Source organism: Mytilus californianus, unplaced genomic scaffold (genome assembly GCF_021869535.1).
Source record: "Mytilus californianus isolate M0D057914Y unplaced genomic scaffold, xbMytCali1.0.p SCAF_13, whole genome shotgun sequence".
In the NCBI taxonomy this organism is placed as follows: Eukaryota; Metazoa; Mollusca; class Bivalvia; order Mytilida; family Mytilidae; genus Mytilus; species Mytilus californianus.
In genome coordinates this window covers 4,693,001-4,719,848 of record NW_026262615.1, presented here as the reverse complement: position 1 = coordinate 4,719,848, position 26,848 = coordinate 4,693,001, and the positions used below count along the sequence as shown (strand labels likewise).

Genomic DNA, 26,848 nt, shown 5'->3' with positions numbered 1-26,848 from the left:
TACATTTTATACGCATCTCAACGGATGTACTTTTCTTATCCAGTTTTACAGATGTACACTTTAAACTTTTTCACGGATGTACAGTTTATACGCATCTCAACGGATGAACTTTTCATACACAGATTTACAGTTATACAACTTTATAGAATTGAAGACTTTTATTGGTTTTACAATTTATTGACCATGATAATTCTTAACACACACCCTCAATATAGCACAATAGTCACATTGCAACATGTCAAAATTATTTGAATTTAAAATAAATCAAGCCAAACATTGTATTATTGAGTGGCTCTTTATAAATAAGGCAACAGTAGTATACCGCTGTTCAAAGTCATAAATCGATTGAGAGAAAACAAATCCGGGTTACAAACTAAAACCGAGGGAAACACATCAACTATAATAGGAATACAACGGAACAACAGAAACACTAAAGTGCAACAAAAACAAATGCCAACATACATAGAAACGGACTATTTGATAACAACTGTCACATTCCTGACTTGGTACAGAACATTTTAAGAAAAAAAAAAAAATTCAAATGTTACTTTCTAATGTATGACATTTTATGGGTATCACCCTTTGTATTAGCTTACAAAAATCAACCTCACTATGACTTCGCAAAATTTGACAATATTCAAGTTTCCTATATCTATGACTCAACATACAGGAAATATATAAGTACTATTTACAATTGTCGGATTTTAAAACTGCCCTTAAACGTACCTCTTTTAAATGACATATAGTTCCGGAAAAAACTTTATATACGCATGCAATCAAGATCATTCATTAAAATTTTGGAATACGATTATCGTCATCATATATACTCAGAAATTAACAAATTAATAAACAGAATTATATGTTTCAAGCACAACTTTTGAAATCCGACTACTGAGTAAAGTTCTGTGACTGATAATTAGAGAATGGCGGGTTCCATAGCTGATATTCCACCGATGGTTATTGGAGGGAGTATCATTAGTGTCGTATCATTGATTCTACACATTGTAGGGTTTGCCACTACGTATTGGTTTAGGGATAACAATGACAGTAACACCTTTAATCACTTTGGATTATGGAAATCTTGTCGAGTTTTTGGAGGGAACCAAAAGTGTGATGACATTAAAGGTAAATATTTTACGTTATTGGCCGAAATTATTCTTTTCCTTGTAATGCAGATTCACTATTTTTGAAAATATTCATTTGCATTTAAAAAAAAATAGTTGTAGTGTCAAATACAAAAGAAAAACAAAACAAAAAAACTGTGAAGTGGGAAGCTTCGCGAGGGTTGTATTTCGTTTATTTTGCAATAAAAACAAAATTGCTAAAAATTTACCCTGACTTTCGTACATTTGTTCTTTTTACATTAGTAACAAAAGAGAAGGGTAAAACTGGCTGACGTCTGTCCGTCCTTACATTTGTATTTCGTTTATTGTTTTTTACATAAATTAAGCCGTTAGTTTTCTCGTTTCAACTTTTTCACATTTCATCATGTCGGGGGCTTTTATAATGTTTTATAGATGACTATATTTTCCCAGAAATGTAGAATTGGTGTCTGAGCAAAACATTAATGAGCCATGCAGGATAAAATAAAGATAAATATTCAGTGTCTACTTTATAAATAACACAATATTGTGTCTTGAGCTATAGATTCTAGGTGCTAAAGTGTTCTAGGAAAGCTTGCTAACATCTTTCTTGGTAGGCTAAGAGGAACATACAATAACAAACGTTTCTCATCAAATTTCTATTCTAGTTCTAAAATCTAATTACAAAACAGTATCCGCAACATAATATATGCAAGAAACTATGCAAAGAACAATAACTCTATGAAAAACCACTGACCATGCCAATCTACATTCTAACATCCCCGCCCAACAAAAAACCAATCCAATTTCTTTCAGATGGTCAGTGAGAATTCAAAACATTCAAAACATTATAATTATGCAAATAAATCAATAATCATCAAATACTACTACTTTCGAAGACTCAAACACCATGCTATACTACCATTTGCATGGTATATTTAGACTCACAGTAAATATATATATCAACAATGTGAATAACACTGCAACATGTATGTATACCCTTAGAAAATGAACAACACTGCAAACTAAGCATGTTTTCAACGGTATTAATGAAAATTCATAAATATACGGATGATTTTATGAGAGTACTCTTTTATTTTGTTTTCTCATTGAACTGTAAATTCGTTATCTCAAGGGAAATTTGTCATTATTTTACATGTGTAAAACAGTCGATCATCAATAATCAAAAATTTAATATCATTTGTACACAATAAATTGAACTAAAAAAAAAGCATATAAACAAAAACACACACACACAAAAAATCATATTTTATACTTTCCTTTTCTTATCTTTTCTTCTGTTCTTCTTTTCTTTATTTTTATGTTTTTTTTTTATAATTTTAACTAGCTACTTTACTAAAAAGCAATTTAACAAATAAAGAAAATCAACCTATGCTAAAACACAAACTAACTGCAAAAACTAATTGATAACTATAGAGTCTATGATATGGAAATGCAATCATTTCTACTAATAATGTCAACATATCAATTAACTTAGTAAATTTCAAATGCTGTATAAAGTCCATGAAAAGAATGTAACATTGTCTATACGTCTTATTCTATAACTGAAGGTGGTCTTTTGATTATAGATTGTTTTGCGGCTTCATTCAACTGATTCTCCACGGTCCATATCGCATTTTGTGCAGGTTCACCTTTATATTGCACTAATGCTGAGTTCACACGTAATTCGAATTCGATTCGCATTAACTAATTCGAATTAGTTTAATTCGCATTCGAAACGTTTTACGTCCTAACGTCAATTCTAATTCGAATTGCAATGCGCGTCAAATTCGCTTTACTGTCCAAACGTCGTTATCTTTTAATTCGCATTATCAATTAATAAATTGATTGATTTAAAAAGATTTAAAACAAAAACAAAAAAATATTTTAGGGCTAATTGCGTCTCCAACCTTCTTGCTCTTATATGGATTATTTCCCTTTTCAGTATTTAAACAATTCAAGATGTGTTTTATTTGTAAGCTAATTTTTCATACCTTTTAGCTTTATTCTATTCAGTATTTATATATTGAGTAATATTGACATTTGAGTTCCTTTATTTATTTAAATTTTACCACAATTTGCAATGTTATTCACTTTTGCTTACCATTTTGAAGGAAGTTGTTTAAATAAAATATAATAATAATGTTTACTGTAAGTCTTACTATAAGCATTCCGACAACCGTGCATAAAGAAAAAAAAAATCACTCTCACATTACCAGACGTGTCTTAAGATAAGCAAAACAAAGAAAAAGCATTGGCTGACTAGTATGTATAAGTTGTGACACGAAGCCTTTCTGTGACATTTTTCTATTCAGACTGGTATAATGCACTTTCATGTCAGGGTTCAATACCGATTGGATTGAAATTTGGATTTTCATATAAAATAAATACTTTTTGACACAAATCAACTAAATTATACCTCGCTACCAATAATAAATCAATTGATTAGAAAGATAAAATTAAAAATTCAATACATTTGAAGAAGAAACAAACTTTATGTGTCTTACAATGAATGTTCTTTGGAGAAATATTTGAGACTAACAGTTTCTGTGATTACTAAACACTGTTTGTCAACTAATAAAAAATCTAAACATTTCCCGAAAATTACGAACATTATTTGCCCATTTCTCAAATGTTTCGGCAAGAGCGCTGATCAAGTCTTTTATTCAACAACGCACGTTCGGCGCAATTTATGCCTGGAACTTTGATATATTGTTTCTGCTTCGCCTTGATCAATTCAAAACAACAAAATACCCCTATCTTGGTTATTCCGCTCCGCAGTTACCGCAGTTACTCAGGGAGGAAAATATTGTGATACAGATGTTGAAATGTTTGTGAAACAGTAATGAATGACTATGTTCTGTTACACCATTGGCAAAGGCTGGGGAGGGTTGGGATCCCGCTAACATGTTTAACCCTGTCACATTCTGTATGTATGTGTCTGTCCCAAGTCAGGAGCCTGTAATTCATGTGTTACATATTTGTTTTTCGTTCATTTTTGTACATAAATTAGGCCGTTAGTTCTCTCGTTTGAATTGTTTTACATTTGTCAATGCAAGGCCTTTTATAACTGACTATGCAGTATGGGCTTTGCTCTTTGTTGAAGGCCGTATGGTGACCTATAGTTGTTAATTTCTGTGTCATTTGGTCTCTTGTGGAGAGAACTGTCTCATTGGCAATCATACCACATCTTCTTTTTCATATGACGTTGTATATGACGTCACAAATGACGTGTGCTGTATTCCTTGCAAGACACCAATATGGAGCACTTCGATCGCAAAAAAATGTTCAGCTTTGTTCTTTGTATTATCATGAGACTTGTTTTTTCTGTGTGGATACAAGATAAGAGAATGAAGAGGAGAATGGTGCTACAAAATCAAAGACAGAGGAGAAAACGGCATTTTTTTCGATCTTTGCAGCGAAGGCGAAAAATGGCATGTATGTTGTTTGTTGATCTTGCTAGAAAGCCATGCACAGAAAGAGCGCTGTGGGCAAAAGAAAGAACAGTTGACATTTACAACGATGCAATAAGTGTTTGGTCAGATTCGGATTGGAGGCACCATACTAGAATTTCGAAGGAAACATTTAGTTTCTTGGAAGAAGAGCTAGGACCTCATATAAAAAAGAAGGATACAGTGATGCGATCGGCTGTTCCTGTTGGCAAAAGACTTCTAATGACTCTTTGGTATCTTGGTACACAGATGGACTTTCGATCTTTGGCTGCATTATTTGGAGTAGGAAAATCGACAGCGTGTAATATTGTACACGAAGCATGCATGAAAATGAGACAAGTTCTTACTAAAACATTCGTAAAATTCCCAAGAAACCAAGCGGCTGATGAAGTAGTAAGCGGCTTCGCCAACTTAGGATTCCCACAAACCGTTGGTGCTATAGACGGCACGCACATACCTATAATTGCGCCTGCTGAGAACTCGAGCGACTTTTACAACCGGAAAGGTTATTACAGTATAATTATACAGGCTGTGGTAGATCATTCTTATAAATTCATAGATATACATGTCGGATGGCCTGGAAAAGTTCACGATGCGCGAGTGTTCAGACATTCTTCCCTTTTTGAAATTGGAAACCAAGGATTTTTCCCAGAGAAGGTGTTAAATCTAAATAACACACAGGTTCCTATTCACTTGATAGGAGATGCCGCCTACCCACTTCTACCATGGTTAATGACCCCGTTTAAAGGAAAACTATCGGAAATACAAGAAACATACAACTACAAACTATCTAGTGCAAGGATGGTCGTAGAAAATTCTTTTGGCCGATTAAAGGCCCGGTTTAGAAGACTACTCAAGCGATTTGATGGGCAGCTTCCATTTTTGTTGGATGTTATTGCAGACTGTGTTATTCTCCACAATATTTGTGAAATCAACAAGGACGTCTGTATCGAAGAGTGGTTTGATGAAGAAGTGACAAGGGACGTTGAAAATGCTAGGGCTATTTGCGGAAATTTCGAAGGACAAATAGGTGATGCTAAAAACATAAGAAAAGCGATAGCAGAGTACCTGTTTCAGTGAACGTAATCGTATGAAACTTTATGATCGAGAAAGTATCAATTTGATGACATGTAATTTAGATTTAACTTCATAATATGCTCTGATAATTTAAAACTCAGAATATGTACGATATTTTACATTAAAATAAATTAAATATGTGTATATCTAATAACGCCAATTTTACACTTTTCCAAAAATACACAATTTATCCATTTCGAAAAAGTATTGTTCATTTGTACTCAACTTTTTTTTGTCGGTCGGTACAAAGTCATGTTTATTATTTGTTGTTTTCGTTTGTTTGTGTCGTAACTCTTCATTATGGATACATAGGTTATTTCACGGCAAAAATAACTCACTGCAAGTTGTATATAAGAAAGAAAAAATATAACGGTATTTGAGATTTTTAAACCCTCTATGGACAGATGTATTTAGGTTGAACAATTTTACCAATTGGGCAGACAAAAGGTATGTGTGCTTAGTGACACTGTGTTCTGCAGCCGGTTGTACGAACGTGGCATTAGCCTAATGGGTCATTAAGTCTTCATTAAGCCTTTATGAAGCATTAGGCTAATGAAGACTCTATGACTCATTAGACTAATGACACGTTCGTACAACCGGCTGCATCTACCTACCCTTATTGGTATCCCCTACCCTGAAAGTTTTGGTTTTTTTATTTACAAATTTTCATTAATCCCTCTTAAAGTCACAATGCTAAAAAGAAAATATCCACCGAAGGGGACAGTTATCACACATCCATATTTTGTTTGCCTTATTAAGAATTTGCTCACACATTAGATTTTTGCGATCTTCAAAAAAAAATTGTTTGACCCTAAAGTAACAGCTTTCATGTTTGCGAACGATTGAAAAATGTCTTGTCATTTTTCTTTAGGATACCCGAAGGAACATTAATATGAAGTTTGGGTTCCAATCCACTTTCTGATTTTTAGAAGATGATTGTTATCATGATAACATCAAAATACTCAAAAAGCTTCGATAAAGTGTAATAAATTTGCATCTATTGATCCTCAAGAAAAAAAAACCGGCATGGTCCAAGGATACAGATCTCATCGTACTATAAACGTTTACCCTGTTATAATTTTGCTCAATCTCAAGGCTTTTGAGATATTTTCAAAATAAACATGTTGTTTGGTCCTGTGGACCTTGTTAAATTACACAAACAATGTTTGACGACGGATAAATGATTGCCATGTATTGTTAGGCTTGTACAGGATACTCTAAAAAAAATCACACAAAGGTTTGTTCCAGTCCGATTTGTCGTTTCAAAGGAGATGATTATTGAGATGGTAACGACTACTAAGAAGAACGTCAAATGAATTCAGATTAGCTAAAAACAATTTTTGGAAATGAACCTTTGTACAAGCTTAAAATCAAACTAGTACTACGCCTAGCCTGGTATGCATAAAACCACTTAATATAAAAAAGAAGATGTGGTATGATTGCCAATGAGACAACTCTCCACAAGAGACCAAATGACACAGAAATTAACAACTATAGGTCACCGCACGGCCTTCAACAATGAGCAAAGCCCATACCGCATAGTCAGTTAAGTTCCATTCCAATAATAAAACATTCAGACAGATCTAACAAACTTTATTACTTATAAATGCACGCAATAATTTCTGAATTTACAGTATAACCTTTACTAGTTATCAACATTTATTTTATTACACTAAATTCGAAACTGAAAATCGTACAGTCATCATGTTTACAAGTTTGTGTACGTGTATGTGTCAAGGCAATCAAAGGCATCCTGCATTTCAAAGAAATTGGGTTCTTGCCTACTATATCCGGATGCGTCACCACTGCAGTTGGCAGCTGGTTTTCCAGATGTTGTTGGTTGTGAATCATTACAGGTAAATGCGGACGATATCTGCTGACCAAACATTGTCATCATCTGCATTTGCAGTTTCTGCTGCATGGCAAACATTTGCATTTGGAATTGCCGCTCTGATTGCAAGCGTTTTTCTTCAATTATGTGTTCCTCTTTTCTAATTTTTTCTTCTTGCTCTAAAAACAGTTTGGTGCTGGACAATTCAATTTGCTTTAACGTTTCCATAAACGGACCTGAAGAGAAATTTATAATTACTAGTCATTGTGATGTACCTTTGATAGGCAACCACAATTTGACCATCCAATAAAGTTAAAAAACTTAAGTATCTCAACTCACTTAAAAACTTACAGGTGCATGTACATCAAAAACAGATATAGAGTGTCTGAAACCGTATAAGATTCTTAGAAAATATAAATTTGAGCTCATTATCCGGAACAATAAAAATATTTAGAAGTACGTCAAACTCAAATGTCATGCGTTCCTGATTACGCATATACGCCTTCATGGATTCTTAAATATGTACTAAATTAGGTGGGGTTTAGTAATAATTGTCAGATGTTCGGACTTCTTGGTAATCTTCCTTTAATACAATAATTAGTTTGCCCAATAACAAACATTTTTCTTTACATATTAGACTTCAATAACTCATGAAAGGTCTTTTACTAAAATTTAAGCAGATTCTTCATTTCATGCTTTCGATTTGAGACTCAAATAATACCAATGCAAATATAAGGCAAAAGTACGCGTCAGCCTTTTCCCGCCTTTGTTTTAAATAAAATATCTCGAAAAGGAGTTCCATAACCTATCAATATTTTTAGCCTATTTTGTTCCTTAATGAATGCTCTTCCGACAAACAGTATCAATATTAAACTCATGATTTTTTAAATTTCGCTTAAGTACATCCTAAATGAATATTTACCAAATGTTTCGTCCCTCTTTCTTTTCCGTGACTTGGAGATCGGTTTCTTTTGATTGATTTCCATTTTCTGTTCTTTCTCTTCAGCCAATTGGCCCAAGTTAGCATCAATCTCATCTTTGAAATTCTGTGACGTTTCTATCTCGGCTGATTCGTTTTCTATAAAAAAGAAATAAAAGTATTATGAATAATTCCCCTCGATTAAGATAAATAACACTTGTTTTCTCCAAGCGATTAACGGTAATAGTGTTGTAAATAATTTACGAAAGGACGGATATCGAATATCAAAATCACTAACCGCGTGACAGGACCTTTTAACATAGTAATGCTAATATAAAAATAATGGAGATGTGGTATGATTGCCAATGAGACCAATATCCACCAAAGTTGAAATAAAATAGATGTATGTAATTAGGGATAACCGTACGGCCTTCAACAATGAGGGAAAAACCATACCGTATTGTCGGTTATAAAAGGCCCCGACACGAAAAATACAAAATAAGAAAACGAACGGACTAATTCATAAAAAAAGAATTTACGAAAAACAAATATGACAGATACGAAACAACGACAACAACTGCATGAACGAGTCCCCTGGCTTGGGTCAGGTACATAACGAATATGGCGCGGTCAAACATGTTTGCTGGAGCCAGGACTATTCAAAGCGAAACCTTACAATGCCCAAGCGTAAGCCTTCATCTTATCATAAAATCGTGCATTTTGTAGCGTACTAGAACTTTAAAACACCACCTGAATTACCGATTAGCCGATTAATCGTGTGAAAGATTTTCCCAGTAACCTGTTATGTACAAAACTGTTAATTTGACAAGCATAGTTTTCCAACATCACAAAACAAAAAACAAAACAATTTTATTTCTTACCATTTGAGCTCTCTAAGTCGTCAACATTCACATACTCAGCTCCAGCGTTCACCACCAGCTCAGGCTGTACTATTGGTCTGGTGCCCATTAATTTATCTATCTCATCAAAGTATGCAAATTTTGCTCTTTCATGTCCTGATGTGTTGTTCTGCTGTTTGGCCTTCATGTATTGTACTCGGAGAGCTTTAACTTTTGTTCGGCATGCATCCCAGTTTCTTACATATCCATGCTCCTTCATTTTATACGAAATTTTTTCGTACACATGACGGTTTCTGTGCGTCCCAGATAATTCGGCCTCGATAGCATCATCCGCCCAACACTGGATAAGACAGAATGTCTCCATTAACGACCAAGTGTTACCCCTTTGTAGATTATTGTCGGACACGTTGGACTTGTCCGAACATACACATATGACGTCAATATGACGTCATGACCACCATGACGTCATGATTTCGCCTATGACATTTTCGCGGACACGAATAATATTTCTAAGAATTTAAAAGAAATAATGATAATATATTTTTTAATCTGTCCGTCCAAGCACTTGTTCGGGTAATTCGAATTACAATTTAGAAAGTGTTCACACCACAGTTTAATTCGAATTGATGCGAATTAATTAATTCGCATTAACAAAAACGTATATCTAATGCGAATTGGATAATGCGAATTAGCCAATTCGAATTCGATTCGAATTAAAAATGAAGAGTGTGTGAACGTGATTAGCGAATTCGATTCGCATTCGATTCGAATTCAGTTCGAATTAAACGTAAGTGTGAACGAGGCATAAATATTCACAATATTCGTTCCGTTTTCGTTGAGCCAAAATACGTTTGATTTTGTCAAAAGTATTGTCAGTCTGTTCAGATGATAAAGTATCGGCTACTGTAGTTTCACTTATATTGCCTAGTTCTGACCGATATCGCATTGGCTTACGAATTTGTCTCACGGGTCTTGTTCGTGAATTATTGTTAACTGAGAGTTCACTATTTGGTTCATCAGAGACGACAACATTACTAGTAGGTTCGGAATACGAGATAGCTCCATTTTCTATTTCATTCAAAGTTTGTTCATTTTTCACTGATACTGGAATAAAATAATTGGTCAGATTCGGAGCGCGAAATAATGCTATTTTAAGACAGTCAAAATGCACTGGATTCTTAAACAATTTACCACTGTCCCTTTTTCGGAGTTAAACTAAATGTGGCGACAAAATTTCACGAACAACATATGGTCCAGAGTTCTTTGGTTGAAGCTTTTTTCTCGGTACAACTACTTCTTTCAACATATATACAAAATCACCAACTTTAAGTTTAAGCGGATTTGTCTTTTTGTTCATAATTTCACTTGCTTTATGTGCATTAACGACTGTTTCTTCTCGGATTAGTTTCAGTTTGTCTATTTGTTGGTTCATATAACTATGATAATCACTATGAAGCGAATTTAAGGTCAATTCAAAGTTTTGAAACGGATAGAGGAAATTATGGACGAAATCAGTAAATCACGTCGCACGGCGAATATTTAGTTGAGTCACTTGGCGAGATATTTAAAGAAAATGTTATTGCAGGTAACATGTTGTCCCACTGTATTCCCTTTTTAGTATAAGGTGTTAAACGTTCTGCAACCGTCCTATGTGTACGTTCGCACAATCCCAGGCAATGGTGTATTAAACTTGGGGTAAAGTTTTGATTTACTTCTAAAATTTAGCAAAACTGATCAGTGCATTGTGAAATAAATTCACTACCTTTGTCACTTATAACGCAACCACACACGCCAAAAGTACATACTAATTGAAAAAGTGCATGTGACATTGTAACTGAGTTTGAATTGAGTAACGGAACACAAAATAATAGTTTGGAAAACATATCAACTACTGTGAAAACATATGCGTCCCCTTTTTGTGTTATTGGCAATGGTCCGAACAAGTCTACCTGCCAAGTTTGAAATGGTTCTGTAGGCGTTCGAAAAGAAATTATTTCGGACTTCGTATGAGCTTTTGTCATCTTTCGTGCCTGACAGTCGTGACAAGAACGAACATAACTTGCCACTGTTGATGGTAAATTTTTAAAATAAATTGTTCTGAAATATTGTCCACTGTTTGTTGTATACCCATATGGCCGGCTAAAGGTGTTTGGTGGTTAATTTCTAAAATTTTAGGTATCAATTGTTTAGCAATAACTAACTGAAATTCTCCCATACTTTGGGTGCGTTTCGACTTTGCAACCCGCGAGTGAAATAATAAGTCATCGATCATACTGTAGTCAGGTGCTTTTAATAACAAACGACGAGCTTCCTTCTGAAGTTTCGGTAATGTTCCATTTTCTAGGTAAAGAATAATTGGAAGTAATGTTTCGTCTAGTCTTTGTAAATGTTTAATATTTTCTCTTTTAAAATCAATTGGCTGATCACGTGACTTATCAGCTGTGCCAACAAAATTGATATCCTGTACTTCGGTACTGTAAATTCAGAAATTATTGCGTGCATTTATTATTGCGATTTTATCATTTTAGACTGAAATGCGTTTTTTTTATTTTTTCGATTTTGAGAAAAATCCTGTTTAATTCAAATAAAATATTTCAAAATGCGAGTTTAAATTATTGCGTTTACAACTCTGTCGCATTTTTCGCAATAATAAAAACCTCGCAATAATTTCTGAATTTACAGTATCAAATCCAGATTTATGTACATGTAAATATAAACTATCACCAGTTTCATCGCAATCACTTCCACACAAATCAATAAAATCAATAGGATGCCTTTGTAAAATAGGAGTAAAATCATCAATGCGTAAGTTATCAGTCACATTTTCTTATTTATTTACAAACAAAGTCTCACAAGCACAGTCGGAAATGCAATCGTTTCCACATACATCGAATAAATCTGTCGGGTGCTTCTGTAAAATAGAATTGTTTTCGGAACCATCTACATCACATGAACTATCGATAAAAAGTGAATCGTTTTTCATTAGTAGTTCGGTTATCATCAGGGTAAATCGAATTACAAGTGATCCCGCTGTCGGCTAAAGTCACTGAATTGCACGGTAAAGACGAATGTTGTATGTTTGTAAAATTGCAGTCAATTCCATCAATACTTTCTTGATTGAATGTCAATTTACTCGACTCCTCCTCGGTATCTGCTGTATACCCTTACCGAAAAATAAGCTCTGCGGCAAACATTTGCCGCAAGTTTGCAGCAAACATTGCCGCAAGCTTGCAGCAAACATTTGCTGCAAACTTGCCGCAACCATTTTACCATGCAAATGAAGGTTGCGGCAAGCTTGCTGCAAACATAATTATGCAAATTAGATTTGCCGCAAGCTTGCGGCAATTGTTTGCTGCAAGCTTGCGGCAATTGTTTGTTGCAAACTTGCGGCAAACTTGCAGGAACTACACATTATACCAATGTCATGTGTGTAGACATATTCAATTTATCTCTTTCAAATTACACAGCAACATTTTTAAAAAATCAATTAATGCCTGTCTACAAACAGTCATTGAAAGAGTTCTTGCAAACTTACGAGATTTAAGGAAATACATACATGCATTTGAGTTTTGAAAAAGGGGGCAGGGGTCATTCTCAAATGACATCATATACCTGTATTAAGAAATGAAAAAGGATAAATCTCAAATGTGTATTGAGAATAAAGCTAGGTAACAATTGCATAACAGAATTGAACTTAGTTTTAATAAACATGGTACAGTACATCAGTTACAAAATTCAAACTTATAATAGCTAAAGTTTTTCATTACACACATACATGTGTATATAGTTGCTTACTTTATTATGTATGATGATAACATTAATTATTTTATTAAAACATTCTATGAATAATTTGTACTTACAAAATTACATACTGAATATCTTTATCTATTGAACCAAAATGCCTCCTTGATCTCTTATTTGTGAAATGCATTTTCCAAACACAACCAACATGACCTAGCCACAATTTCAAATTGATAACTTCCAGGAAGTGCCAACTAGGCATGCCCAGTCAATATTGTGTAATTCTTGCAATGTTCTGGCAAACATATAGAATGGTCAAAGTTTTCAGCAATCTTGCGGCAAACATATAGAATGGTCAAAGTTTTCTGCAATCTTGCGGCAAACATTCTTTATAATTTTAAACTTTCTGGCAATCTTACGGCAAACATTGATGTTTCTGCAAACTTGCCGCAAGCTTGCAGCAAAAAGCTGCAATGTTTGCCGGAAGTTTGCAGCTAGCGGCAAACATCTGCAAACACTATTTTCTGTGTTCCTGCAAACTTGTTGTTTGCCGCAAGCTTGCAGCAAGTCTGCTGCAAGTTTGCGGCAAACAATTCAGTTCCATAAGGGTAACCCGTGTGGATTTCGTCAGCACTGAGATTTGTAAAATTAACAAATGAAATTTTTCCAACTTCTTCGACTTCATACGGAAAATTTGGGTCATTTTCATTAAGTGATTCTTCCGCACTAACGTCCAGTAGTGGGGCATTTTCGACTCTTAAAAGTGCATCGGGAACTTGCATATCGGCGGCAGGCTTGTATGTGATATTAAAGTTAAATTATTGTAACACAGCTAACCATCGATCGTAAATTGCTCCTTTAAACTGATTCTGAAATAATGACGCAACGCCCGGTGGTCACATTCTACGGTGAATCTGTCTCCGCGTACATAACTAGCACAGTCAACTATACTTGTAACAACTCTTAGTAATTCCGATATGGTTGGTCCGTACGATTTCTGCCATGAGTTCAATGATTTGGACCCAAACCTTACAATGCGGACTTGTTCACTTGTATCACTTGTTTTTGATAAAGCATGTAGCCTATACCCGTCGCTGAACTGTCTACTGCTAGGAAAAGTTTTAAATCAAATATAGGAAATGCCAAAACTGCGGATGTCAACAATAAATGTTTGATTCTTGTAAATGATGTTTCTTGTTCCTGTGTTCCATATTTAGCAGATTTCTTTAATAATCGAGTAAGCGGTTCGGCTGCTGAGCTGTAGTTTGGAATAAATTTCCGAAACCAATTAAACATACCTAACGCACGATGTAGCTGTTTAACATTCTGCGGAGGAGGAAATTTATTCAAAGACTTGATACGGTCCGAAAGGGGTCGGATGCCTTCTTTTGAAATATGATGTCCTAAAAATATTGCTGATAAATTTGCAAAAGTACATTTCTGTGGATTAATTAGTTTAGGACCTGCATTACGAAAGCGATCAAAAACTTCCTGAAGATCAGACATATGTTGTTCGAAAGTTTCATAGCAAATGAGAACGTCGTCAAGATAACATAGGCAGGATTTAAATGTCAAACCTCGTTATATCTTTTCCATTAACAACTTAAATGAGTTGGGAGCTGTGTGTAAACCCATTGGTACTCGCAAAAATTTGTAAGTCCCGAAACATGTATTAAAAGCGGTATACTTTGAACTATATGGTGACAACTTCATTTGAAAAAATCCACTACTCTTCTCTATTGACGCTGTATAATTTGGAATTAGTTCCGTAAAAGATTCTGTTAGCTCTTGTATATTATCCGGAATAAAAGATTTAAGAGGCTCCGTTTTGGTATTTAAATAACGAAAGTCGACACAAAATCTAAACTGTCTTAAACTAGTAGTTTTTTCACTTATTTGTTCAGAAGAAGGTTTCGAACGTTTTGCCAATAAAACAACTGGGCTCGTAATCGGCACCTCTTCAGTTGAGTTGAGTTCACAAATAACACCTTTTTGAAGAAGCTCATTAAGATGGTGTCTTAATACCTCCTTTTTGTGAGGGGTTAATCTATACGGTCGCATATCTTGTTTAAGTATGATATGGTGTTGAGCAATATCAGCGCAGCCAAGATTCGGTCTATCCGTTGTAACAAATACTTCCTTATTGTCACATAATAAATGATTTAATTCCATCTTTTGATCGTGCTTTAGATTCGGATTAGTTTCAAAATTTTCTAAAAATTTGCAATTTATGCTGTCACCTTGTTCAGTTGGACACTGTTAACTAAATTAATATTTTGTACAACAGGAACATTGTTTGTGCTATAAACAATTACCTGGTACTCTTCGGTCAATTGACTAAGTTTGGCAATGATTTAACCTTTCGGAATAACAACAGAATTACTGCCGGGATTCAAAATTTTAACGGGTACGGTTCTGTCTTGTGATACAGTAACTACGGCTTTACTAAAAATTAAACCATATGATAATATCTGATTACTACTTTCACACATTCCTTGATAACCAAAATGAATATTTCTCGGTAGTCTACCCCATATTATAATTTCGCTGTGTGGATCTAGAGTAACGCGTTTTCGACACCTTATGTTTGCATGTTTTTGAACAACTTCGGACTCTCCAAAATCAATAGTAATTTTGTCTTTTAAATACGATGTACCCGAAATAAATGGATGGGACGTTTGCTCCAATATATACACTTGTAAACAATGTTTATCACCCTTATAGTACATTTTCACTGTAGCAGTACTAGTACCTTTTACCTGCACATTTTGGTCATTAGCCAACTTTATATTGTCACCATTATTTACATCAATCATCGATTTACACGCTTGTGGAATAGAATTGTATAAACTTGTGGACATAATATTGATTGAATTTACCGAATCAAAGAGTGCTGCATCTTGTACGGAATGAAATTTAACATGTAAATAGATAAACTTAGAATCTGTTTGCGCAATTGAAAAATTTTCGTTGTCTGAGTAAAACCCGGATGTATCATTGTCACTATAACTACTATTCTAACTAAAGCTAGGTACATTATTAGTATTTGTCAAAGTATTTACAATCCCCGAATGACGAAAAGGAGCAGGCTCTCGATATTCGTCACCGTTTATCTTCCTGAGGGGCCGTGCCTGGTGTCCCCCAGGAAATTCGGGTTTCCCTGTTGAGCGAATTGATTGTGATAACATTCAGATGCTGTATGATTGGGTTTAGAACATATCTGACAAACAACACGATTCCTAGTGTAGTTTTCAGTTTTTGCTTTGAATTTAAGGCATTGACCTGCACCATGTCCTGACTGATTACATAGCTGACAAGAAATGTCAGCCGATATCGTTCCACTTCCATTTCAATTGCAATACCTTTTAGCGTGTCCGGTACAACAACAATTAAAACAATCTAATGACTGTCGTTGGTCACTCTGTTGAAATGTCTTATCAGTGGTCAGTCTCTTCATCATACTGGTCAACTCGGAAATTTGTGATTTCATTTCTGATATTTCATCGGAATGTGGAGCATTTCGGAACGAGGGACCTTTTCCAGCAGCGGCGCACTGTTCATGAATTCGATATTTATCGGCCTCGCCTACTTTGGCAAATGATAAAGCTTCTGATTGAGGTTTAGGATGACTATTCCTCACATAAAACGCTAGTTTCTCAAGTAGACCATTGATAAAACGAAACATAATTTCATGTTCAGGTTTAGATAATATTTGTCCTTTTTCTTGAACTTGACAAGAAAAATCTTCGATTTCCTGTGTGGGACCCAACTGCATATTAAAGAAAGTTTACCCTTCCGGAGCACCTGAGATCACCCCCAGTTTTTGGTGGGGTTCGTGTTGCTTAGTCTTTGGTTTTCTATGTTGTGTCATCTGTACTATTATTTGTCTGTTTGTCTTTTTATTTTTGGCCATGGCGTTGTCAGTTTTTTTTCAATCTATATGTTTGACTGTCCCTCTGGTATCTTTCGTCCCTCTTTCACTCTCTACAACTACAGAGGGATGCTGCCAACCAATCTGGACATATTTGTCTGTAAATAGTCTTTTTACAGTGGTCCTGAAAGATCCGGACTAAGACCGTCAAACCAAGTGAGGGCAGGTCCCTCCAAATGAAGATGAAAAGCAGCAACTCTTTTCATTTAAAATGTCGAGTTCATGAAGCTTACAGAATGACTCGAATTCTGGTAGAAATTTTGTTCCATTGTCTTTAGGATAACCCGTAAATTTTCGGCATGTACCCAATTTTTCCATTACTGCAATGTTCCTGTATTTTGAACTTGAATTTATCATTGAGGGGGTACTTGTGCTAAATGTTACTTTCTTCAAACTTTCGGAATTGAATTTAATATTTTGTCTAGCGGAAACTAATTGTTCATCAATATCAGCATGTGTTAATACAGTTTTTGTGAAGTATGGCTGAATGGGGTCTATTTCAGGTGTAAATAATTGATTTTCTTGTTTACCGTGGCCATGCCCTAAAGTGAGGTGCCATGTGCTGATGCTGGGTGTCAAATTTCTAGAATATTATTTTCAATGTTTATGTAGGAAAATCTTACTTCGTGTTCATACACTATTATAACGATAATGTAATAAAGTAATTAGGGTTCCTCCACTTTCTAGGGAAGCTTGCTCGCATCTTTCTTGGTAGGCTAAGAGGCACATACAATAACAAACGTTTCTCATCAAATTTCTATTCTAGTTCTAAAATCTAATAACAAAACAGTATCCGGAACATAATATATGCAAGAAACTATGCAAAGAACAATAAGGCTATGAAAACCTACTGACCATGCCAATCTACATTCTAACAGTGTATCTTTTCATTTTACTTTTAATAAGTTTCCCCTGGTAAATGTATTCCTGCTATTATGTTTCGTTTGGTCGTATTACGTTTGACATGACTCGGTATTCATGCACCGTCATACATGTCATAAAACCAGGTTTTATCCACCATTCTAATCGGAAAATGCCTGTACCAAGTCAGAAATATGGCAGTTGCTCTGCGCTTACAATATTTTACATAAATTGATTTTTAACTATGCATGTATAATTATGAACTAAGGCAGATAACTGTAATTAAAAGTATTTGATTTGAGTAAACCTGGTCCGTAACACTTCAATGTTTGTTTCAAAGTTCAAAGTTCAAATAAAAATATTAAATCAAGGTTCATTGCTAAAAACAATGCAATGTTTGATTTAAAATTCACATTGCAAAAAGAGAGTTATCTTTTTCGTGCAGTGCCCTAAAGCACTTTGGTGAATCATTGTCCATTAAGCGCTTTTAAATGATTAAGTAAACATTACACTACAAACCAGTAAAAGTCTGAAATGGCCTATATTTGTACTCGACTGTACTGATTTTTACTCGACCAGTCTGAATTGGTCTGAAATTTACTCGACATTACTCGACCCCAGTCTTAACCATACTCGACCGTACTGATTTGTACTTGACCCTTATCTTTGCCATTGAAAATAGTCTGAACTATTACTCGACCAGTCTGAAACAGTCTTAACCCATTCTCGACCAATTTTTTCAGTCTAAACCATACTCGACCAAAGGTCTGAACAATACTCGACCAGTCTGAACCATACTTGACCAAAAAACCTATACTTTTTTTTTATTTTAGCTGTTAAAATTAATTTCTTTTTTTCTTACATGACAACAGCCACAGTAAAATAAAAATATATATAAAAACATATTTTTACATCCTTACATGATTCTCAGATTTATCAAATAGAGATAGTTAAATTAAATTATCTTATATAATAATTTAATTATATTAATTTTAAAGTTTTAGAGTTTTGTTAAAAAAAGATTTTCTTTGAACTAAAAACCACACCTTTACTGAGGGTAATAAAACCTTATTAAGGTGCTTCTTGTTTCGCATGTTTTTTTTTTTTTTTTTTAAACTTAATTTTCCTAAATTCCTAAAGAAAATCTATATAGGTTTCATGGTTACATACAATAGTTATATAATTTTCTTTTTAATGAGGTAACAACAGCCAAACAATCATAATTTGGGATATATTATATATAATATATATCAAAAAGGGATAAAAAAATTAAAGAAATAGATAAAAATTTTCTTCAGATTAGTGGTAAAGTATATAGTAATAACCTCCTGCTTGGGGCAAACTCATTAAAAAGATCACACCTGGTCAGAGAGTATTAATTTCTAATTAACATTCATTAAAAATTGCAACATCCTGTAAAACTTAAATCGCAAGGCCTTTTGAATTCACTAGATAAGTAATACACGAGTTTAAGAAAAAAAGGACTTTCTTTTTACCTGTAAAACACACATGTACTGAGGTAAATAAACCTTATTAAAGTGCTTCGTGTATGCCATGTCTTTAATTTTGACAAAAGTTATTTAAATTTAATTGAAATAATTTTTTTCTGCAACTTTGGAACACATTTCCTTTTTTAAATGGTTATCAAGGATTGCTATAATGGAAGTTCTATTATCATGATTATATTAAATTCTTGGTTTTACAAAACAAAGTGTGATTTTTAAAATTTATTAAGTTGCTTTATATACTATTTTAAATATATTTTAATAAAAAAAATGTTCACTGCATTATTAACTAAACTCAACTGACACCATAAATCTATACAAGGCTTAAGTAAATGGTGAAAATTGTCCAGTAACCATAAAATATATCTGAAACATTCAAAAAAATTTGAATAACACTGAAAATATTAGTCATAATTTAGTTTTCAGATTATTTGATCAGCTTGTTTTATTTTTATTTTAAAGGTGATATATATATGTAAGTGTTGATAAATATGGTGTTGAATTTATATTATGTTTATTGTGAAATTTTGGTTTCAATGCCATATTGAATACATTTTAAATTTCAAATTGTTGTTCAAATTTCTAGCCAGGGGAAATAGCTGTTAAAAACAGTTCCTAAATTGATGAAATACAATAGATAGATACAAAAATTGGGTCTAGGTTGGTTAAGACTTAGTCGAGTATGGTTCAGACTAGGTCGAGTATGGTTCAGACTAGGTCGAGTATGGTTCAGACTAGGTCGAGTATGGTTCAGACTAGGTCGAGCATGGTTCAGACTAGGTCGAGCATGGTTCAGACGAAAATAAAATGGTTAAGTACTGGTCGAGTAAAGGTCGAGTACAAGTTCAGACTGTTAAGTATGGTTCAGACTACAGTCGAGTATTATCAAGTAAATTTCAGACCAATTCAGACTGGTCGAGTAAAAATCAGTACAGTCGAGTACAAATATAGGCCATTTCAGACTTTTACTGGTTTGTAGTGTAAGTAGAATCACACAAATCCTAGCTTACTGACCCTTATTTCTTGTGACAGTCATTATTGATATTTTATTGACCTTATATGACTTATCAATCTAACCATTAATGTATTCATATACATTATTGCACTTAGATGATGATTCACACCATTTATCTTGTAAACCTTTATAGGTAGAGAGCAAATGGTAAATTATGTTTCTCGATCATTCAGTTTGGTCAATTTACTCGAAATCTATAATGGATAAGATAAAATGAAGCTTTATTCCGTTAACATGGTAAAAGTGATCAAGAATATAAAATCTAAAAGAGGCATGTATTGATTGAAGCCATCGATTACTTAAATTCCTGAATTTCAAAGCAATTAATGATCTCACAGCTTTTTGGCAATTTGTATGTTATTTGCATATGAGAGTAAAAAGTAGAATAAATAATTAGAAATTAAAACTGTATGAATTATAATTGCAGATCCTTTTGCCCGTCTCAAAGCCACTGAAGCACTGGAATGTCTTGCACTAGCAGCCTTTTTATCAGCGGTAGTATGTGCAATACTGAAGATGTTTGTATTAAAGAATCAAAGAATGCTGTTTGTTGTTACAGGCTTGCTGAACTTATTGGCAGGTTAATATGATATTTGTGTAATCAATGTAACAGTTTAGCTGACATTTATTTTAGAACATGACAAAGAAAAAGAAAAAATAAGGTACACTGTAATTTTTTTTTAAATATTCTAATATGAAAATGAAAAGGCAAGTACATCGACAAAAGAACAAGATCTTGTTTGTAAAAGAATAAATCGATAACTTCTAAACATTCGATTACCTGTTATAAAGATAAACCATTCTAACATGTGATTGATAATTTATTATGATCTAAGAGTCATATATCACGATATATTTCTATAGGTTGCACTTTGTAAATACAGCTGTTTCACAAACCACGCCTCTTTTGGAGAGATATATATAAGATTCATAGATATTTTGTTTTGTTTTTGTACTGGTTCCCAGATATGATCTCTATGTTTCGTTTCATAGAGACATACCTTGGGAATGTTACCAGTATAAATTAACATGAATAGCGTCCAGCTTGAATTCTGAGAAAGACCCAAAGTGAAGGAAGGGGTAGTACAGAAATTTTGTATAAATTTAAACTCATAGAAGTTCGGGGTATATAAATTTTGAAAATCTGCCGCACAGCTCCATATTTTGACCTTTGAAAATATTAGTAGGACAGATGAGTTCCATTCTAAGATATATGTTTTTACGAAACTTCATAGTAAAAGTGGTACAGTTTAAGCCGTAAAAGGAGTTCCTATGGGAAGTAGCATTTTCTATTTTTACAGAAGTGCAACCTACAGCAGGGGTTTTGCTTCACCTGAGATCACCCCCAGTTTTTGGTGGGGTTCGTGTTGCTTAGTCTTTAGTTTTCTATGTTGTGTCATCTGTACTACTATTTGTCTGTTTGTCTTTTTATTTTTGGCCATGGCGTTGTCAGTTTGTTTTCGATCTATGAGTTTGACTGTCCCTCTGGTATCTTTCGTCCCTCTTTTATTGAAACGAAAGTAAAACAATACTTGCTCAAATCCTTGTCAATGTAAACTACTAAGAGAAATGAAAATGCACAATCCGTCATATATCACACTACTAAATCATCATAATAACATTTGGAACAAAGTAATCATACATAGCCTAATAGTACTTGTGATGGGATTTGTTATATTAAACAAAAAAGTAAAGACAGAAACTAAATTTCTGCAGACAGAAAGTACTGGAAACACATTTCTAAAATTTACAGGAGGTAGGAATCATGTTCCCTTAATTTCACCTATGTGTACAAATCTGAAAGTTGTTGGAATTTAAATGTTGTAGATTCTTAATGTTACACACAGATTTACAAATGTTTTTAAACAGTCATATGCATAAACTCAATATATTATACAGTGATAGCCATGTTTGATATACTATCGCAATGTTTTCACGTTTTTGTAAACCTTTGCATGGAAGGACCTCCATACAAATCGGTCAATATCATAAACTTAAGTCTTACGTAATTATTATGAATCGTATGTGTATTCCTATGATATACATTTTGACTTTATATTTTTGTATTCCCTTTCAAATTTTGTTTTGCTGAAAGTTTGCATTTAATAAGAATTCAACATATATCAACGTTAAAAAAAGAGTCTTACTTACAGACCTGAGAAATATCTCAAATGGTTCAACTAGATTTTTTGACATATACAGTTTTTGATTCAGCCATGCTGGATCTATGCGATCACCCCGGATTTGGAGATGGTGCAAAGTTCTAAGTTGTAGACATATCATGAAAATAATTGTGTGTTTCTATGACTTGCAGAAACTTTATACACCATTTTAATCATCAACTGCCAACTTTTGACATGTTATTTGCCCTTAAATTAAGAAAAGATTGGTCGAACAACTCTTTCATTTTAGATATACACTTGCATATAGTTACTTTATAAATCAAAATTTATAATAATTTTCCTATTTATGAATTAATGTGAAAAAGTAATATTCATCAATTTAATCAGTTGATAAGAATTTTGAAAGTGTTTTATAGTATCGTTTGCTTGTGTAAGTTACTGAATAAAATTTGGGTCAAGTGTGTATTGATAAAAATTATATCTAAGATGATTCCCACACGTTTTTGAAATGCTATCACTCCAATTCTTTCCTTAGGCAAGTAAGAGTCAGTATGATTATCAGCTGTCATGATTTTCAAACAATTACACTGAAAGGTGTAAGTATTAATTGGAATCAACTCCAGATTTAATTCACCACAGTTATTATCTAATGATCTGTTACATGATTGAATAGACACAATTTATTACACACCTAACTGAATACACAAATTCTTGACCTCAATAGTAGACCTACAAATGTATTATGTATTTTGATCTTCACTACATTAAATTATTCTGTTATTTTTGTGTGAAAGCTGAATGATTAATCAGATATTGGGTTTTTTTCAAAGAAAAGACCATAAAAAAAAAATATGCACAAAAAATGCAAGCAGATTTTATTTCACTTGTAAAATCAGTGTCATTATCATCTGACATAGGTCAATAATCAAGTTCTAAGTAATAAACAATTATCAGTAATTGGGTTGAAACAATAAACAAAATTGCATAACTCTTACCTGAGCATTTTCTGCAATAAAAATTATTCTCTATTTATAGCATTATATTGCCATTTAACAGTACCTGGAAATATCTCAGTATTTGTAGTTATATTTGAATACAGGAAATGTTTTTTTTTTCTAAATGAAGAATGATCACCAATTTAGATAAAAATTAGTAACACTGTTATCTATTTTTTTAATTTGTGTTGTTTAGAAAGTGCATTTTTAATGCCTCTTTCTGGAAATTATTATGCCAATTATTATTAATGGCTTGTAAAATATATACTTCTTGTTTGACGATTTCCCTTTCTATTCTTCGCAAAATCATTAAATTGCAAATATTTATAAAAAAAAAGATGTTCAAAAATATGACAGTGTCTAAAATTGATATTTCAAAATAAATATTTGCATCAATATTGCGAAATTCTCCATCCTTGGGCAATAGCATAGAAATTTTACAGTAAAATTATGGAAATGAAAAGAGCAAAAAAAAAAATATTTAAAGAAGTATAGTCAGAAAAAATATCATACTAGCTATAAAATTGGCTGGATCACAACATCAACGATGCTTTGATTTATTCATATGTTCCATGAAATCAAAAGACTTCGAATACTTTTGTCAATCTCTAGTACTAACTGCCTATTTTCAAATAAAAAAAAAGAAGATTTTCCACTTATTCATGTCAAATTGGGAGCAAAAACATGAAATATAAAGCCTTGTAAACGTTTTTTTTTATTTCCAATTTTTCTAGCAGCTTATTAAATTGCGTTCCGAAGGAGAACCTGCGTTGGTTTACTCCAAAATGATCAAATATCCTATTCTTAGGATGTCAAAATGTTTAGAAGTAAATTCTTTAAGTAATCATTTGTATGTATAGAAATGGAACACCACGATTGAAATCATCATATTCAGGACTTAAAACATGATTTTGTTTTATCATAGTAGAGATACAAATGCAGGAATAATTGAAGGACGAAACAGTATTAGAGTTGAAGAAAAACAATTAACATGGTTCGTTTAATTTTAGGTGGATTTGCCTTGATAGGAGTCATAGTCTTCGCAACTATAAAATTACATGGTCACTTTCACTACTCGTTTGGGTTATGTATTGTTGGTGGAATCGGCGGAGTGTTCTCAGGCATTGTATTCATCTTAGCATGGCGATGGGTGAAAGACTACGAAGGACTATGAAGATCCAACTGTATTGATGTTTTTCCTGTCAATGAAAAAACAAAATTACTTAATGTATACATTTTTATGTCACTGAATGAAGTTAATGGAAAGAATGAATGATACATGCGCAACATATTATTAACATTGCATTTCTACGCTGATATTCACTTGTGACAGTTATCTTAGTACTTTGTCCAGTTTCTTAGCAAGATCTTTTTTTCCGTATTACACTAGTTCGTCTTCAGATATTATTTCTTTTTTTGGTAAACCGAAATATATTTTGATGAGGTGTCAACCATGAATCCAATGACGAATGGTATTTTTACTTGTGTATATAACGAACTATTTACTAAATTATTTTTGTAATAACATTACGCAATGTAAAAGAATAAGTGATGGCTTTAGTAATTTAAAACTACAAACTTGTTTTACTAATGAAATCAATTCGGGTAAAAATAATTAATGCAGTTTCAATTATGTATCTATATGGCCTTTGTCCCCTTTGACAGGTAAACTCTTACAGGGAAAATGTAGACTACCGGCTGTAAGGTATATTCTAAATAAATGGACCAAAAGAGAGGCGAAAGATACCAAAAGGACATTCAAACTCATAAGTCGAAAATAAACTGATAACGTCATGGCTAAAAAAGAAAACGACCAGCAGACAAATAATAGTACACAAAACACAACATAGAAAACTAAAGAAAAAGTAAAAATCACTATCTTGGATGTATATCAGTTCTTTTTATTCATTTATGATTAAATTTAATTTGTAATGAAATTTGTTTTTTGTTGTTAATGCTTACGCAGTAGAGGAAATATAGTATTATTTCCATTTTTATTAACAAAAATAATGTTTCCTCTTTTAAGGACAATCATGCAGATTGAGTAATGCATAGTCCTGTGACTTTCTGTGTCACATTCGTTTATTGCAAGTCAAATACTTCAATAACCACAATGATCCAATCATTTTCTCATAGTGTGTTATGTTATACTTTGATTTACCTGATTGAGCATTATAACACTATACAACCAAAATTAAAAATACATATTTTGTTTGGTATTATTATTCAACTTTTAGCGTACGCTAATAAAAATAGTTCATACAGGTACTGTCAGATTCTGAAGAAGTGTCCAAACTTTTTGTAGACTAGAACCACTTCTATCAGAAACTGTTCTAATGGAGTCACGAGAACTGTTCTAGAACGGGTCTCAAGGTAGCTTCTTAAAGTTCTGAGAGAAATTAGAACTAGTATCGACTGAAGTTCTGATAATTATGACAATTAGTTTGCGTTGGCATTTTCTATTCTATATTCTTTCCAGATACCTTTATTGAGCCTAATAATTAAAACATGTCCTGTTCGTTAAATATCTCATCATGATATTTAATGACAAACAACTCACTGACCCGGTAGAGTAGACAAACCCATTGTCATAAGTATCAGATAGAACCTGTATCTATAGTACCTATTCCTGTCTACATCACTTCACAAAGTGGACAATAGGTACGAGTCATAATTGCGGAAACATCACGGGACTTATACCCGATATATGGTCATAGATACTTGTATTGGAACGGAAATGATATTTGCATTTTTTGTCTTTAATATGTATTGATATATCCTTTTGTTATTGTATCAAATTAGTTAACAAGGCATTATTTGTTTAATACTACATAAATTAAATTTTGCACTAAAAAAGGGGAAATAAGGAACAATATATTTGTATCGTCAACTTGAGTATTGAGAACATGGTTTTCAAATGTTAATTTATGTGTCAAGAAATACACGACAATCATCAAATAAACAGTCGAGTGTACAAAATTATCCGGTTCACATTAGGACTTACAGTAATAGTATTCTATTTTAACTGTCTAGTAGACGTTTCTATTTGTGTTGTATTGAAACTTGACAAGTTTTTGTATCGTTACTTGACCATTTTTTATATAGTCACATGCCGAAGATAATATGATGATTGTTTAAAGTAAAACAATTGCTTTATAATCTGCAGGTTACTTTCATATTGTAAAATGTGGAATTGGAAATTTTTGTTGCTGGCCGAATTTTTTTCTTACAAGTTTACTTCAGTTGTATCAAATTGATGTTAGCGATTAGGAGACGTGCCCTATTCTTTATGTAAGCAGTACTCTTTCCGCGTAAAATACGATCGCTTTCCATACAACATTGAGCAGGTGAAGAAATCGTATTCCGTTGCATAAAATTAGAAAAAAAACGTTTCTAAAGCTTAAATTAGTATTATATATTAATACTGCTACTGTGAAGTATATGTCGAATAAAGAT

General features: G+C 33.1%; 1 protein-coding gene across 1 annotated transcript; it reads left to right on the top strand.

Annotated features, from left to right (window-relative positions):
* The first annotated feature begins 747 nt into the window (after positions 1-747).
* On the top strand, positions 748-25,329 carry LOC127723045 (uncharacterized). Its single transcript, XM_052229480.1, has 3 exons — positions 748-1,125; positions 20,702-20,854; positions 24,403-25,329. The coding sequence occupies exons 1-3, from the start codon at positions 924-926 to the stop codon at positions 24,564-24,566; spliced, it is 519 nt and encodes a 172-aa protein (XP_052085440.1). The 5' UTR covers positions 748-923; the 3' UTR covers positions 24,567-25,329.
* Positions 25,330-26,848: the final 1,519 nt, after the last annotated feature.

Coding starts and splice junctions, on each gene's coding strand:
- LOC127723045 (XM_052229480.1), top strand. CDS start 924: ATGGCGGGTTCCATAGCTGATATTCCACCGATGGTTATTGGAGGGAGT. Junction 1,126..20,701: donor AAAGTGTGATGACATTAAAG/GTAAATATTTTA, acceptor TTATAATTGCAG/ATCCTTTTGCCCGTCTCAAA. Junction 20,855..24,402: donor CTTGCTGAACTTATTGGCAG/GTTAATATGATA, acceptor GTTTAATTTTAG/GTGGATTTGCCTTGATAGGA.